Below are 17,259 nucleotides of genomic sequence, written 5' to 3'. Positions count from 1 at the left end.
AAGCACAATTTGAATATGCCACTGCTTCTGGATGTAACTAAAAATTCTAAAAAGGTTGCTGTGAATATAATGTACCTTATTTTCAGAAATAGCTTAGTAACCCTATCATGTTGAAGTCACTGGGCAGGGTATGTGCCCAGCTCTTCCGGATATCAGCTCTATAATTAGTATCATGGTCTCTGATGACTCATCGATACGGTGACTATACGTCCCATTTTGGCTGAGATGGTCCCTTTTTTAAGCCTTGTCCTGGCCATCCTGACTTTTTTGGCAAAACTGGGCATTTGGCCCATTTGTTCTTGCCAACTAATGGGACAAATGCACAGTTTTGCCAAAAAAAGTGGGCTGTGACCCCTAGCAGGTGCAGAGGATCGTGCCGGGGGAGGGGGCGGGGGGGAGGGAGAGGCAAGCGGCAACACCAGGCCTGCGTGGGAGGGAGGGTTCGGGAGAGTGGCTTGGGCCAGGCCAGCCCCACGTGGGCAGGTGGCAGGGGGTCTTGGGCCAGCCCTGCATACAGAGGGGGGCCTTGGGCTGGCCTTGTGCAGGCGGGCAGCAGGGGGGGCCTCAGGCCAGTCCCACATGGATGGTGGGGGGCCCGGGCTGGCCCCGCGCAGGCAGGAGGCAGGTAGGGCTGGGCGGGGGGGGGCTTGTGCGGGGGTGGACAGGAAGTTGGGCTCGGGCCCAAGTGGTGTCCCATTTTCCCTCTGGGAAAATATGGTCACCCTAGTCATCGAAGCTCTTTCCAGTTTAAAGAAGAGAGTTATTAAGCAAAAATGTCTGAGACTAGAAAGTGTAACATCAGTAAGAGGCACTCCTTAACTATATGTAATACTTCTAGCTCTACTTATAATGCTTGGCACTTACATAGCATCTTTCGTCCCAGGTTCACTATTAAAATATTAGTATATATTTGGTATCCACCAGAGCACAATCAAATCATACAGAAGCATAAATAACATAATGATGAATAAGTGTGTTAAAAGAATTTAAAGACCAGCTGGACTATACTGAACTATTTGCCTAGGATTTTATCCTTAAGAGAATCGGAAAATACAAAAATGAAATTAAAACATCAGCTCTTGTTTCTGCAGCTGGCTTTGGTGGTACTGAAGGGCCAGCTAAGTCTGGCATGGATAGAATCCTCTTCTGCCTCTCAAAAGGAAAGGATCCTTTGATCCTCCCCAGGGTGTGGAAACAGGGAAAACTAATCTTCCTTTAGGCAAAAATCCAAATGATTCAGCACAGGACAGTTTCTTACGAAATACATAATTGGATTCTCAGACCACTCTATTCCTAAATCTCTTTGAGCAAGGCTTTGCTACTTAAGGCTCTGATCCTGCAATTCATGACACATGGGCGGACTGCTGTTTCCACTCACGTGCTTCAAAGTGCAGGTCTACACACAAACTTGGACGAATATAAATAACTGAGTTTTAACTCACATCATTTGTTATTTCTGAATGTACTGAGTGTACTCTATTAACTGGGTGTACACAGACTTACATTAAAACAACAAAGGGTATGAATTCAAACTGATTTAGTTATTTTGGAACAAGGTGGGGTGCAGACAAGTTGTAAGTTTTTATTTGCATCACACCGCCAACTCCTTCAAGCAACTTGCGGTCCCCAATTAAAGGCACAGCCACATGAGTGGGAAGCATTCAATACAAATTGACCCTTTCTGGAATGCAGGAAGATAACATCCTCCCACGTGGAACAAAAACGGAGCTGCTAAATTAATGCTTGTAAGCAGCATACATTTGTTATGTTTGACTTGCAGTGTACAAGAACATCTATTAACTATTATGAAATGTGCCACTTATATGTTGTTCCATACACCTGTGTTGTGTATATAAAATTATGACATACATTTGCTATATATAAAATACATACTTCCTGTCTATGTGGGTTTGTCAGATCATATCAGACCCATTAGAGGTGATAAGCTTTCAGTCACTGAGTAATTTCCCTCCCCACCCCCAAGATAATAAGACAAAGGGATAAGAAGGTAGAAAAAGGTGATATACTGTAACAAAAGTATAAAATTATGAGACAGGTGCCCAATTAAAATAGAGCTACATATATTCCAAAAGCTACTTAGGGTAAAATCTTGGCCTCATTGAAGTCAATGGCAAAACTCCCACTGACTTCCTTGCAGCCTGGATTCCACCCCCAGAATCCAATACAAATAGTATGTTTACCATAAATTTCAGGGCCAACTATAGATATGATAATGAGACCAATTCAGATACCTCTGAGAAACTGTCCCAAATAAATATGCACTCTCATTCAACTCCAAAAGATATTTTTTCCCCTGGCTAAGAGCCCCCAACGAACCTAAGATCTCTCAGACCTTTCTAGGTTTGTAATAGTAGTTAGTGAGAGTGAAGTATTCATTTTTATGCAGCTAGCAAATGATAAATCTAAATGACAAATGTCAGTAGTAAGATCAGCTGCACATGAAGCGTACTGCAGCAGCCAGGAGGCCTCTTCAAAGTCCACCTGCTGCCTAAGATGAAGCATTATTTGAGTAACATGAATATATACTGGTTGGTTTTACTGGCATTGATTCTAATAGGTCTTCTCATGTGCTTAAAAGTACACGTGTTGTACTGAATCAGGGCCATAATGGATGCTGTTAGAGTTAGCTTATAGCTGTATTAAATTTTGAGGTTTTGCATCTTGACATTATCTCACTTCAGAAAGTGAAAGAGACACAGACCTGCTTTAACAATTGTATTTCAAAATTCAGGGAAACTCCAGAACCTAGAGGATCCTTCTAGATTCAGTTAAAATTAACTAAGCCTTGCCAGTTACAGAACTTATACTGCAGGCATGTACTGCAAAGTGGCATAGAACAGAAATATGGAATTTTTGCTAGGGTAAGATAAATATCCAAACACTAAAAACAAATCTTTAGAGGAAACCCCCAGTCCCACCCTCCAAAATGATCCTGTCTTTCCTTCCTCCTTTCCCACAGAGAAATCCCCACCTCACTTCCTGTCCCAGTTCAGAAGATTACAAACAAGTAAGAATATTTGTGATTTCTCCCCTGCATTCATTGGATTAATGTTGTCGTTGCATCAGCCAGCAGAATCCAGAATTCCATATGTGGAGCAATGAGGCAAGAGGACATAATGAAATGGGATTGAATTAGGGAGATTTCCTCATGCCCAAGTGCCGGAAAAGCTGTGCATTCTCTCAGGCTGCAATTTCCAAAAGTTTCATGGCATTCTTGAGTGCCTCAGTCTTTCTTAAAAACTATTCATAAAATGACCACCTTCCATTTTCCCCAGGTTTTGCTTATGTTGCCTAATGTTGCCCTGTGTCAGTATCAGAGAGGGATCAAAGCAGAAAACATTTATCCAGAATTCTGCCCAACTTTGAGAGATTCATTAAAAAGGAGACCCAGAGAAGGATCCACTCTCATTCCACCTTTTCCAAAAACAAAATCTGATTGACAACGTCAGTAGTAGAATCCAAACCAGCATTGATTTTAGTCAAATCCCATCCTTTGAGAATGTATTTTACAGGGATGTGCAAAGAGACCAAAACTCAGAATACAGAAAATTTAGGACTTCTGAGAAATTCAGAACATTTAAATGAAGATGAAGCAAAAGGCAGCAGAAGCAAAGCAAATTTTGCCTCTCTCTACCTGCTGTTTGCTACATAGTGTTTCTGTCCTTCTCCCCTCTAAGCAGGGAGTTGGGATCTGATAGGGTCTTTTACTTGCTCCACACTTTCCTAAAATAATCAGGAGCAATAATGTCAATTCACGAAACAAAAGGCCTTCACGCAAAGCAGACAGCTTGTTGATCAATATTCCTATTGATCTCTGTTCTCTGCGTATGAGCACAAGTCAGTAGGACCCATGGTCATCTTCCACCAAGGAGCATTTTCAGTTTGGAAACATATCCTGGGGTTTGTGTGAACTAATGGCAAACTGACTCTTGCAATGGTAAAACCCCAAGCCCTACTGTGACATTCAGGGATTGGGAGAGTCTTCTTTGGATTATACTGAATTTGTGATTGTGCATAAAGACCTCCTGTTTTTGGGATGATGTGCCCATGTAATGCCAAAGGTCAAGTCCTTTTTTACTGCAGATGGGCTCAAACCCAAATATGGGACCCAAACACTCAGTTCTCATTGAGCTTTCTGGAAGTTCAGATCCAGATCTCAACTCTCCAGCTCTGCTCCATCTGGAGTTTATACCAATATCGTAGAGCAAAGGGAAAATGATACCCATTCACCAGCAAATCTTTACATTTTGATTTATTTTAAGAAGCCCAAATGATGCACCATTTGTTGCACTGGAAATAATGAAGATTCAAGGAAGTGGGGGTGGAAGGGGGGTGTTGCAGAGAGAAACTTACCCTTAGTCTCCCCCAGAAGACAACATTAGATAAGATGGTGAATATACTGAATAATTTGGACAGTTTCCACTTCATCTATTAGCTCCTCTTTAACGTAGTATGTTCCTTCACCTGACTCACATAGTGATGTTTCTGGTCCTTGATTTGACAACTGAAACTTACTAGCATCAGAATAATGAAATACAAGTATAGAATGGTGAGTACTTCTGTGATGCTCTTGTTTCCATGCAAATGGTGTATTTGTGTAAAAAAAACAAACAGTCTTTTCCCAAACAGCCAGGAAACCATTCCTAAAGAGCGGATAACAAGCGACATGAACAAGGTCAAACCAAACAACTGTTCAGAATTCAAATGACTGTTTGTAGGCAGAATATTTGCAGCATTCAGCCAAAATACCAGGCTTCCCAAGCTCAAAAAAAAATGAATGTGTGAATTTCACAGGCCCGGAAAAAGAGCCACATTCCATCATTTCTATCCACAGCTGCTAAACTGAACTCATTTCTCAAATTTGGAGACACCAAATAATGTAATCATTAAACTCTCTTTGTGTGAATCATCTGGAACATGCCCAATGGGAACTAGTTTGTTCCATTGTAAATCACCCTTCAGGGACTTGTATACACCCATGGGCGTCAATAAGGCACTAGCAGCCACCAATAATGAGCCACCCTGTTGAGTCACTGCTTTAAAGGTGCAACATGCTGGAAATACAGTGATCAGTTGGGAAATGGAGATTGTCTAATGTGCAATACATCTCCTTTATCCGCAAGATCCGAGCTTTGACTCCTGTGATGTGTATAAGTATAGGGTAAACACACTGAGATGAGGACATTGCTTACAAACTGGCACTACCTAACAGGCAACACCTTCTCTCTGTTCATGCCAATTACCATGTCAGGGTGATTTCACAGTCATGGTGACTGCTCCATATATATGTAAGCTCTGAGTAGGAGATTTACTTAGCAAAGCACTGACAGGCATGAAAGAGGCCAGACACCCAGCTACACCATGAAGATGACAGGAGTCTTTTTACTCCTCACTCTGGCAGTTTTTTGCTTCTCCGGTGAGTAACTTTTGTTATTTCCTGATATTCTGGAGCAGCTGATGGAGGCCTAGTGCATTGTCCCCTGGATGATGTAGTCAGCCCAGCTCAGTTTCCAGGCAGAGAAAAGAGAGGGAGCCTTAAGGGACAGATGCACACATTGCTCAGGGGAGTTTCTCCTTCCAGGTATCAGTGCAGTGGCTTATTCTCTTTCCATGCACATGGAAGGAATAGTGGAGCCTGACCAAGTGTCCACATTTAGGTGCTGGAAGGGAGCTGCACTAGCAAGTGAAGTCTTGTGCACCACTTAACAAGCAACATCTCAACATCTTTAACGAATTTGAGCAAAGGGTACCTATTTCTTGATGGTGGTGCAAACCAGGGATGTCTCCCATTCTGCGGTTAAGGGGCAAGTCCAGCAGTGGCAGCTTGATCGATAGATTCCTCTAATGGTTGGAGATATATTTTTAGAGACGGGGGGCTCCAGGCTACAGTATGGTAAAATGTAAAGCTGGTCCATCCAGCAGGAAATTCCAACATTTCAACATTAGTTTTTGTCCCAAATTGGGACAAAAAGCTGAAATTTCCAATTTTTTCCCCCACACAATGGAAATTCTGAACATTTTTAGTCTGGAAACATGAAACTGACCTTATTAAAACATTCATTTTGAAACTGTTGAAACATTATACCATGAATATTAAGTATAATATTTTTATAAAATGTTAACTTTAGTGTTACATTATATTTATATATGAAAGTTAAAACAAGCCAAGAAAATCAGAATGAAATACTCCATTTTGATTTTAAATTGAATTGATATTTTTCTGTTGAAACCTTTCAGTTTTGACAAAACACTGTTTTCTGACAGAAAACTGTTCTGTCAAAAAAAATTTGACCGGGTCCAATAGTATACTACTGCCATTCTAAGAAAAAATAATTATTCTCTCTTCTGGATTTCACAGCACATCTTGTCTTAGATTGCAAGGTTTTTGTGGCAGGCACTGCTGCTCTCTTTGGGTCTTGTTCACAGCCAAGTACACAGTTGGCACTAAACAGTTAATAAAATTAATAACATCTTGCCTTTTAGGGGAGGTGGCCTGAATCTGATTTAGTTCCAGGATGATGCAAACATAGATTGAGTTTTGTGGGATTTGGTGGTGTACAAGAGACTGAAATCTGACACAAGGACTATGTGTAACTTTTGCTACTATATATTTGACCATAGGTTGCGCTGGACAAGAGAGTTTCAACAGAGATCTAAGGGTGTTAATTAATTTTGGGTCACACCCAACAAACTGTGTGACATTGTAGTTTGTGAAAATCATGCATACAGGGTACTTTGATTTCTCTTACCCTTTGGAAGCCATGACTATTACAGGAGATGCCCAACATATATACATCCATAGAGAATGAAAACTGTGCGTCATCAAAAAGAAGTGCTTTATTCCAAGAACAGCTGATTTCTTCTGTGTAGTGTTGTTATGATTTATATTAACATTTCGCTTGGAGGACCCGATTGAGATCAGAGATGCTGGACATACATGTAGTAAGAAACAGACCCTGTCCCCAAGAGCTTGCAGTCCATATAGACAGGACAGATCCAGAGTGAAAGAAAGACTTTATTATTATCCTCACTAGTGACCTTATTACTAGACCTCACTAGTGATGATAATAATGAGGAAATCAAGGCTCAGAAAGAGTAAGTGACTTAAGCAAGGCCACAGAATGAGTTTATAGTAGGACTAGGAATTGCGCCCAGGTCTCTTAAACCCCAGTCTGGCATCTTAACCATTAGACCATCCTGAGTGAACTGAGCAGTAAACACAAAACTGACTCCCTGGCCTTTAATCTTGCTCTGATGCATCCGTTTGACTGAAAGGGGCTTCGTTCCCTATGACAGGCAGAGATTGTGCTAGATGCTGACACAGAATTCAAATATCCAGAAGTAAATAAGATTTGTTAGCAGTTATAATAAGTCTTTATAAATCTGTTGTTTTCAACACTGAAAAACACTGTCATTATTTATATCAAAGGAGGTAATATTTCATGTATGACCCACGGATACAGGAAACCTTTCAGTTCTATTTACTAGCTACAGTTAATCCAAATTAAAAGTGGCTTTGTGTGGCTTGCATGGCACAAAGCAGCCAATGTGAACTGGTGAATCTGTCCCCAGGCGTTTAACTGAATAGTCTTCAAACATTTTGCTTCATTTGATCTTTTGTGTCTGTGATTTTGTTCCAGGTGCTGACAGTCAAAATGGGAGTCAGGTGAGTCATTTTCCCTTGACCAAAAATAAATGGTTTGGAATGATTGCATAGTCAAGATCTGTGGCAGGAAAAACACTAAAAATTAAATGGGAAGTATCTGAAAGGGTGAAATACTGGAATGCTACAGGATCCAGAGAATAAATCCCCATGATTCAGACACACAGTTTCCATTCAGTCAGACTGATAGCATTAAGGCCCAGATTTTTAAAGCTATCTAGGCATTGCTGCACTCAGCATTGCAATGCCAAATAAATTAAGGTCCTAAATCTCATTTTTTTAAAGTGACTTAGGCACTTAGGAATCTAAATTCCATTGACTGTCAAGTGGTTCCCATATCCCAAACCATGTGCCTGAGAGAACTCCACTTACCTTCAGTGACTCCCCAACCCCATTGAGGAGGCAGAAATAAACCCCACAAACAAATGCTGCACTCAACAACAAACAACATTTTCATCTGAGCAGAGACAAGCCCTCGGGTTGTAGTGGGGATGATTCAAAGATGGGGCAGCTATAGGGAGTCACCCGTACACATCCTCCAGCAATATAGTAAAATGTACCCAAGTCCCCAATCCCTGAATATCCAGAATAACACTCTCCAAAGTGACTAAGAGTCCAAACAGCCACCCAGTCTCAGTCCCAAACACAGTACCTTCCAACCCTTGCAGTGGTGCTGGGGCTTTAGTCCAGCATGAGTTTGGACTGCTGCTGAGTTCTGGTCTCTAGTGTGTTGACTGGTGTCTGCCTCCTTAATCCCTGTGCTGGCTGGGGCTCCTCTACTGTGTCCAGGCTGCTCCATCAGCCTGGCTACAACCTTGGATCCAGGCTAAATTTGGTCAGCTCCTCACAGCCATTGCAGCAGTTCCACACCACTCAGTCACAGAGGACACCCCCGCCCGCTGTACGCCTGCCAGCTGGCCCAGAACCAGTTAGTTGGCCTATAGCTAGTCCCTCATCCTTGTTGTAGAGTGACATTGCCCCCCGCCATCAAGATGCAGGCTGGCAGCAGGAGGCCAGGGGTGGAATTTCCTCCCAGCCTTTAACTAACCAGAGCTCAGGAAGGTGGAGCATTTCTGGGAAGTGACTTCTCTACAGTTATAAAAGTTTTTTGGGTGAAATCCTGGCCCCGTTGAAGTCAATGACAAGATTTATGTTGACTTCCACCACGGAGCCTGGATTTCACCCTTTGTCTGCATCTTACTCATTAACTAGGATCTTGCATTGTCGCAGGTCAATCCTTGTTAACTGCATTTAAGGCTCTGATCCAGCAAAGCACTTAAGGACATGCTTGAGTTCAGTGGGACTGCTCACATGCTTAAAGTTAAGCATGTCCTTAAGTTCTTTACTGGGTTAGCGACATACTGAGACTTTACTTCTTGTTGCTCTCAGCTAGTGCCAATAAAGCACAGTTAAGTCATGTGGTACCAATCATATAGGAAAGGCTGATGGAGTCCTCCATCACTCCAGCTGTCCTCCAGTTAGCATCAGCAGATGAGTAATTCAAAGAGATAGCAGAAAGAGTTTTCTCCTGAAACAGGGGCAATACAAGGATGAAATATTTAATCATCGTGAGTCCTTCCTAGCGTCAGACTAAAATCCAGTTTAAATTGCCTAACCTGCAAGTTACAAATTGTGAGTCAAGCTTGGCAGACCCAATCTAGGCTTGTTTCACAGGTTATAGGGCCTGCTGTCCTCCTGGACATTGCACCATTGCTCTGAAAACTAATACACTTGGATTCCAATAAACCTTCAAAGAAAAGGCACTCCACCATCACAGGAACTCCCTTAAGAATACCCTGCTTCCAATCCCTAAAAATTCATACCTAGGCATTGTCAGCAAAGCACCTCAGCTGGGTGTAGCTATCACAGCAGGTTTAAGGATAAAAGTGGTTCCAAAGGTAACCAGAAGCCAAATCACGTGGAGCTTTCAAGATTAAAACCATCACCTTGAATTGCACATGGGAGTAGATGAGAAGCCCGTGAAGTTCGTGTGTTTGCAGAAGTAAGATCAGGAATGACACTTCGCTTGGTTGGAACCAGTACAGACCTTGAAGCTGGGTCAGGGGCTGTTCTGGCCTGGGAAAGGTAATTCTTTTTCCAGTCCTGCCATCCTCAGTTTTATACAGGGGTCCATAACTGATGCAGCAGTAAGATAGATTTAAATTGGGATTCTTCTTTCTACAATTTCTTTTTATGTTTAATAGCTGCACAATAATTGAATGAAGCCTGCGTGCAATTTTGCCCAGCTAATTATTCTCACAGTTATAGGATGAGTTGGAAGCTGCTAGTTTCAGGGATAAGAGAGGCTATGATCACCCTTTGAATGAATCTAACATGTCCTCAGGAACCTAAACTTCCCCACAATAAAGAGCGACTCACAACTAGTGTTGGTCAAAAACTTTCATAACTCAAATTTTTTCAAAGAAAAAAAAGAGATACATTTTTCATGAGAGTTTTCACAAAACATGTTCCCATTTTCCTAGCAGCTCTACAACCTACAGCCCTTTTTGTGTCCATCCCTTCAACACAGACAGGCTCGAAGGGATAGCAAACCCTAGAAAGATGTCATACACCTTGCTCTGCTGGTGTCAGATACTTCTCCATGGGAAAAAATTGGCTTGTTGTTTCCATTGTTTTAACTATTCCTCAGAAATTGATAGCCAGATCCTCAGCTGGTGTAAATGGGGGTAGCTCCACTGACTATGCTGATTCACACCACTTGAGGATCTGACCCATTATTATTCTAATTGTACATGAAAGAAATGAGGAAGGGAATTTAAAATAAAACGGCATTATTTTATTTATAGGTTGACTGCAGTGAATTTAAGAATGTAGAGAGAGGTAGAGAGACCTACTGTGCAAAGATCTATCAACCTTATTGTGGCTCTGATGGCAAAACCTATACAAACAAGTGTTCCTTTTGTGCTGCAGTCAAGTAAGTACAGAAACAAGTAACTGCTCCTGAGGCATTAAAACTCTGAAAAGAATTGATTTATCTGCCACTTCTATAAAGCTTATTATCCCATAGGGTTGCCCCCATGTTCAGAATCTGAATCTGTTTGCCTATTTGTTTATTTTCGATAGAGTTTCTCCCAGTAATGAGGCCAAATTGATTGAAATACTGATCACTAGAAGTCAATGGAGAGCTCCCTATCTCAGCAGAGATTAGAGACTAGACAATCAGAAGATGAGTCCACAAAATGAGGTGTTTAGCTAACAAGAAATCTGGGACCCAAACAACTTTGTATAGGATTGAAAAGTCTTGAAAGTGTCAGAAGAGGTTACTCATGGAATAAGAATAAAAATTCTAAACAAAAAAGAGGTTCACTGTAGTTAGGAGCCCTCCTGTTTCTACCAGGGTCCATGCCATGGAAGAGTATCATTCATGGATATAGTACTGGTGGTGGCCATCTTGCTGAAAATTAGTGTCAGGCTAAATTCTGTGGTCTTTTATTTAGCGACATCCCCATTGATTTTCCAGCAGTATGGCAACCCAGGCTCATATAGATAGTGAACAAGTTATCTTCTGGGCTTTAGAAGAACTTGAACAGGAGATAAAAGCATTAAACATTAGATATTTTCCACCATTTGTGAATCCAAGATGGCAATGTCTTAATTCTAGAGATAGGCAAACCAGACTGACTGACATACAGAGTGATTCAACTTGTGTGCAAAACTTGAATCCCAGTTTCCACATTTAGTTAAATTATAGTATATTAATTTAAGTTTCTTTCAACTCTGGGCATTCTGGTTTTGTGCGAAGACTAAGAGCAAAAATGCTGCAACAAAGGAGGCCATTTTTGCAATATTTCTGGCTCAACGTCACAAGAGGAGATCCTTCTCTCATGAGATTTCCCATCCAAGTTTGCAGGCCCAAGACGTTTGCGTTCACATGAGCATCTATGCTATAATCTGTGAGGGGGAAATAGCCAAGGAATGGCTCTATCAATCTAGTAGAAAACTACAGATTCTCACGGCATCTCTGTTCACAAATGGGTCAGTTGGGGACTTCAGTCTATAACATCAAGTTTGCTGTCTCTAATTTCTCTGTGTTTTCATTTTCTCCTAGGAAAAGTAATGGGACACTGCGTCTGAAGCAAACTGGTGAATGTTGAATGAATCCTCATTGTATCTGAGTCTGAAAGTCCTGATTACACTATCTGTATCCATTATCAGTTTGGATCATATCACTGTCTCTTGAGTTTACTTTATTAAACAAGCAAAGCAGGAAAAATTTTTGTCCACTGTTTCTTGTCAAGAGGAAGGGATTATGGACTGTAATGCTGTATATGAGTTCATTCCAGTGTATAGAAAATAATTACAGAGCAGTAATTCCAGAGAACAAAAGGTATAACACTGCTGTGTTCATGATATACACACAGAGAAATTAGATAAAAACATAAAATACCCTTTCTGGAAGACTGCAATGTAACAGTAGATTTTTTTAGAAATCAGAACCCTGCCACACAAGAACCCCAAAACAGAGAGAGACAAAGCAGGCTGCTTCCTAAAATAGAGAGGCTCACTCAACCTACTATGCTCTGGGCTGACTCTCTGCAGACTGACTGCTGCTGGACCCTGATTACACGCTTTCTTACACAGCCCTCTAGCACGCAAGCAGGACCAAAAACCCACTGAGAAATTAAAGTGATAGCTTTGTCAAACAATCTGCACTTAAGTTTGATCAGCAGTGGCTCTTTTTCACTTCTGATAAACTGGCTTTATACATCTCATTTGCTGCCCTGAACAATTGTCTATTTTGCTCTTATACTTCAGACTATTACTGTTTTATTGGGCCCTTGGATCACTTGTTTTGGCTTTGTTTGTTCCCCTTTTCATTTGTCTTCTGCGAATATTCCAGGAAACAGGTTCACTAGAAGAAATGTTCATGAAAACCAAGAAAGTTTAGCAGATTTTTGCGTGTGTTAAGGGAAAGCAAATTTTGAGCTTGAAACCTGTCAGTTTGGTTCAGAATAAAGCACTGGCTAAAACTGCCACAAAATGAAAAAATGAGGAAGAGATCTCTCTGCCCTTATTCACCTTTTAAAGGTGAATTAATTTGGAGGACAAACAAACAGACAACACACCAAACTCCTCATTTATCAATCCAGACCGTCATATTGGGCAATCGGCCTTAGCACACTGTACAGTGCAACAGAATGACTGATGGGGAATTTCACAATCAAAGGGAAGAGTTATAACTGGGCTTTGTGAATGGGGTTTCTTCAGACAGCACCTACTGAGCAGAGCACTAATAGATACTGAACACAGATGTGACAACCATCTCCATCATGAAAATAACATGAAAATAACATGTCTTTTTTGTCTTCACTATGATGATATTCTGCTTCTTGGGTGAGTAAGTTTTGATCCCCTTTGTTGTGACGAAAAGGCAGCTGGCAGTGTAATCATCTGTCACCAACAAGCCTCGGTTAACCTCTTTGTGGCCCCAGACAAGGAGAAGGAGGGCATATTAGTGATGGGAGCACATTCTATTCTACTCTAGGGAGGCCTCTCTGCTGACTGATGGGTCACCACCTATTTCCCTCTCTGTTCTGTTGTGAAGGCTGGAGCTAATTGGTGCCCAGGTGTGTTAGACTTAGCCAGAAAGTTTGGAGGTTGGCAGGGAGGAGCATCACTAGGACACTAAGCTCTGGATACCACACTGAGCCCTTGCAATGATGTATCTGTAAACTAAGAATATGACCAACTTCTTCTTAATCCTTTTTTAAATGATTGGTGCAGAAGGAATGGGTCCCTTGTTGGTGCTGTTGTTTTAGGGTGAGGCTACTGGACTCAAGGGCTGAGTAAGGAGGTTTATCAGATGGGTTTTGGTAAGTCAAGCTTTGTTGTATTGTATCAGTTTCTTTGTTCAGGGGCATATTCCTTGGGTTCTGTTTTAGCCTCTCCAAGCTTCCAGGCTCCACTAAGGCAACATCTTGCATTTTTGAAAGTGTGAGCTAGTGCAAGGCTGTGCATAGCTAATAAAACTGATAGACATAGGCACCGACTCTGTGGGTGCTCCAGGGCTCAAGCTCCCACAGGAAAAAATTGGGGGTGCTCAGCACCCTACAGCCACAGCTGTTGGCAGGGCAGTCTATCAGCTGTTTGGCAGCTGGCAGGAGGTTCTGGGGGGAGAGCAGCAAGTGGTTGGCTGGCAGGGGGCCTCAGGGGAGGGGGCAGAGAGGGGGTAGGAAGAGGTGGAGTGAGGAAGGGGTGGAGCAAGGGTGAGGTCTCAAGGGAAGGGGCGGAGCGAGGTGGAGAACCCACTGGGAAAAATAAAAGTCAGCACATGTGCTGATAGATCTTGAAGTTCTAGTAATAGAGGAAAGCGGTAGCTCGGTGTAATATTTACCATCATCTATGGGATTTTTTGCTTCTCTTATGGTTTACAGCTACCATATCCAGCTCCATATGAATAAAAAAAGTTCAGCTGAGACTTGAGGGTGTTCATTCACTTTGAGTCATACACAATCTGTAATATTGCACATTGTGGAGGTCATAAATATACAGAACCCTTTGTCTGACATCTGGAACCTTCTGGAAATCCAGATTATTTAAGGGAGAGTTCAGCATCATGTGCAGCCTTAGAAATTAGTGCTCAAACAAGCTGAATAAGTGGCTAATTCCAAGAAGAACCGATTCATCTCTGGAAGATGTTGCTGAGGTCATTTGAGATCAAGTGTTAATTTGACTCCCTGGAGCATATCTTGCCTATGATTAGCTCACTCCTGCAGAGAGGACATCCCGGAGACTGCTGCTGTAAGGCTGTGACATTCTGGACCATGATTGAAGTAAAAAATAAAACCTAAATCAACATTCTGAATTCTTTGTGTAACCCTTCTGCCAGGCCAAGTTGATAGCAGCAAGGGCCGGGTTCAGTACACAGGGGTTCCCTCTCATCAAAGTAAATACAAAACTGGCTCGAGCCCCCACCCAGTGACCTGGGAAAATCTTACACACCCCCTGGGCGCCTCAAAGAGGCAATACTTCCCCTCTCGCAAGCACAGAGTCTCGGTGTAGTAGAGAATCTTTAATAACATGAGGTAAACGACATCAGCGTTAAATTGGGGAAACACCACAACTAGTGTTCATTAACCAAACCATGAGCAAAGACCCACCCCAGAAAACTGGGCCACATCCTTTCCCTCAGGTTCTTGAGTCCCAGAACCCAAACGTCTCTTGAGTCCAGCAATCCTCAAATCACCCAAAATCCAAAAAGTCCAGCCCCAGAGTTCAAAAGTTCATCTGCAGAGTGTTACTCCCCAGTCTGGCTAAAATATGCCTGTGGGGGGGGGAAAGAGGTAAGGGGTACCATACGTGTCCTGAAGCTGACTGCCCCACAGGGCTCTGCTCTGCTACGCTGTCTCACGAACGGCTCTGCTCCACCACGACCGGCTCCGCTCTGCACAGCTCGCCGTCTCACGAACAGCTCTGCTCAGCTCGCCGTCTCACGAACACACCGCTGTCTCACGAACGGCTCCGCTCCACCACGACCGGCTCCGCTCTGCTCAGCTCGCTGTCTCACGAACAGCTCTGCTCAGCTCGCCGTCTCACGAACAGCTCCGCTCTGCTCAGCTCGCCGTCTCACGAACAGCTCCGCTCTGCACAGCTCGCCGTCTCACGAACAGCTCCGCTCTGCACAGCTCGCCGTCTCACGAACAGCTCCGCTCTGCTCAGCTCGCCGTCTCACGAACAGCTCCGCTCTGCACAGCTCGCCGTCTCACGAACAGCTCCGCTCTGCACAGCTCGCCGTCTCACGAACAGCTCCGCTCTGCTCAGCTCGCCGTCTCACGAACAGCTCTGCTCTGCTCAGCTCGCCGTCTCACGAACACGCCGCTGTCTCACGAACGGCTCCACTCCACAGCTCGCCGTCTCATGAACAGCACCACTGCACTCTAGATCTTCTGGCTCCCCACTACTTGACACAGTGCTCTTAGTGATTTCAGCTCTCAGTGATTTCAGCTCATAGTAGTGGGGGCCTTAGTGCTGGTGCACCATAAGGCCAAAGTGAATGCAGCACAGTACCTGCAGCAAGACTCTTAATAGACCCAAAATTAGCTCTGACATTCCACAGTGGAGAGAGACAGAGGTGCAATTGGTGCTTCAGGCCCTCACAAAGGGGCCCACACCACCAGGTACTAATACCTGTCTCAAGTCTCTCTCCATTCACAGAGTTTTGGAACCCATGTCCCTTGCCTAGCGAGTGCTACTCAGTTGATGGTGAGTCCCTCCATCATAACAAAAGGCCAAGTACAGTTCCAAGCACAGTTCCCATAATCAGGGTAATAACAATTTACTCTTCCCGCCCCAATAACAAAGACACTGGGGATCCCACAACAGCCAAAGTGACCATTTGGGCAGTTATGGCCTCATTCTAGGCGGGGTGGGTGTGCCTATGCAAATTGAGATCAGCCCCTGAAGTTCTTTTCCACTACTTGCCACACCTCACCACCAGATGTCACGGTGGAGCCCGTCCTGACTCTGCTTACATTTGAAAGAAACATGTTTAGGAGTCCACAGCTGGCATAAATCAGTGCATCTCCAGTGAGGTCAACAGAACTATGCTGTTTTATATGAGCTCAAGTGTGTCCTCAGAACCAGCTGAGCAAAAACTTCTAGTGGAACAATAAATCCTGAAGAATGTTCTCTGTCCAAGAATAAACAGATCCAGTCATTATGTACTAGCATGATTTACAGCTCCATTCTCAGCCCATTAGGGCAGACTTGTCCATGTCGTGTTGTTTGCTGGGATAGGAGTTTTCATTCCATTTTTTGACAGACGAGTGTTCTGAATTTAGTTTCTTTCCAGCACTGTCCCTCATTGTATCATCCATGTCTGTGTGTTTGTTCCATGTACTGCCAGTCAGGATGATAAGATGAGTCCACTTATTACTGCTACTCAGCTGTCACATTTCCCAGATCAGTATAAATGGTTTGCACCACACTTTGGATGAGATATTGGTGTATGAGAAACACTAAAACCAATAAGAGAACATGGAAGGAATCAAGCAGGAAAACTACCCCAGTGCCATCAAACTGAGGGAGTAAACTGCTGTGGTCCAGCTACCCATGTAGTCAATACAATCTGTACTTAGACTGTGTGAGATACAAGGCCAGATCCTCATCTGTCGTAAATAGATGTAACTCCATTAAAGTCCCCCAAAGCTATAGTGATTTCCACTAGCCGAGAATTTGGGCCACAGAGAGCAACCAAGAAGGGCAATGGGTACTGTTTGTCCCGGATTTTCTCTTCATCTTTCACAAACTCTTCCGGAGCTTTTATTCAATAGCTCTTCATGTCAGGGTGAAATTCTTGTATGTGTCAGCTCTGCTGGCTAGTTCATGCCAGTAGAGTTGTGCCGCATCAGATATTACATGTGACAGAAAAGGCTGTAGGGTCATCCCCGCCTCCCCACTCTATATAGTACTGAAACTCTTGTCCCCCCATGACTATCAATGGGTGAGGTATCCAGACAGGCAGGAGGCCTTTGCTTTCTCCTCACAGGCAGAGAGGAAATGAGGGAAATCCTGAACCTGAATGTATAAAGCTGGACCAGAATGAGAGCCATTTA

The 17,259-nt window shown here is 43.1% G+C and overlaps 1 protein-coding gene across 1 annotated transcript; it reads left to right on the top strand.

The window, feature by feature from the left end:
• Positions 1–5,382: 5,382 nt before the first annotated feature.
• LOC102938894 (serine protease inhibitor Kazal-type 6) lies at positions 5,383–11,839 on the top strand. The gene is made up of 4 exons (XM_007057266.4): positions 5,383–5,437; positions 7,662–7,687; positions 10,492–10,619; positions 11,754–11,839. The coding sequence occupies exons 1-4, from the start codon at positions 5,383–5,385 to the stop codon at positions 11,797–11,799; spliced, it is 255 nt and encodes an 84-aa protein (XP_007057328.1). The 3' UTR covers positions 11,800–11,839.
• Positions 11,840–17,259: the final 5,420 nt, after the last annotated feature.

Source organism: Chelonia mydas, chromosome 8, assembly GCF_015237465.2.
Source record: "Chelonia mydas isolate rCheMyd1 chromosome 8, rCheMyd1.pri.v2, whole genome shotgun sequence".
Lineage (NCBI taxonomy): Eukaryota > Metazoa > Chordata > Testudines > Cheloniidae > Chelonia > Chelonia mydas.
Note: the sequence above shows the minus strand (reverse complement) of the source record. Positions and strands in the feature narration are given on the sequence as shown.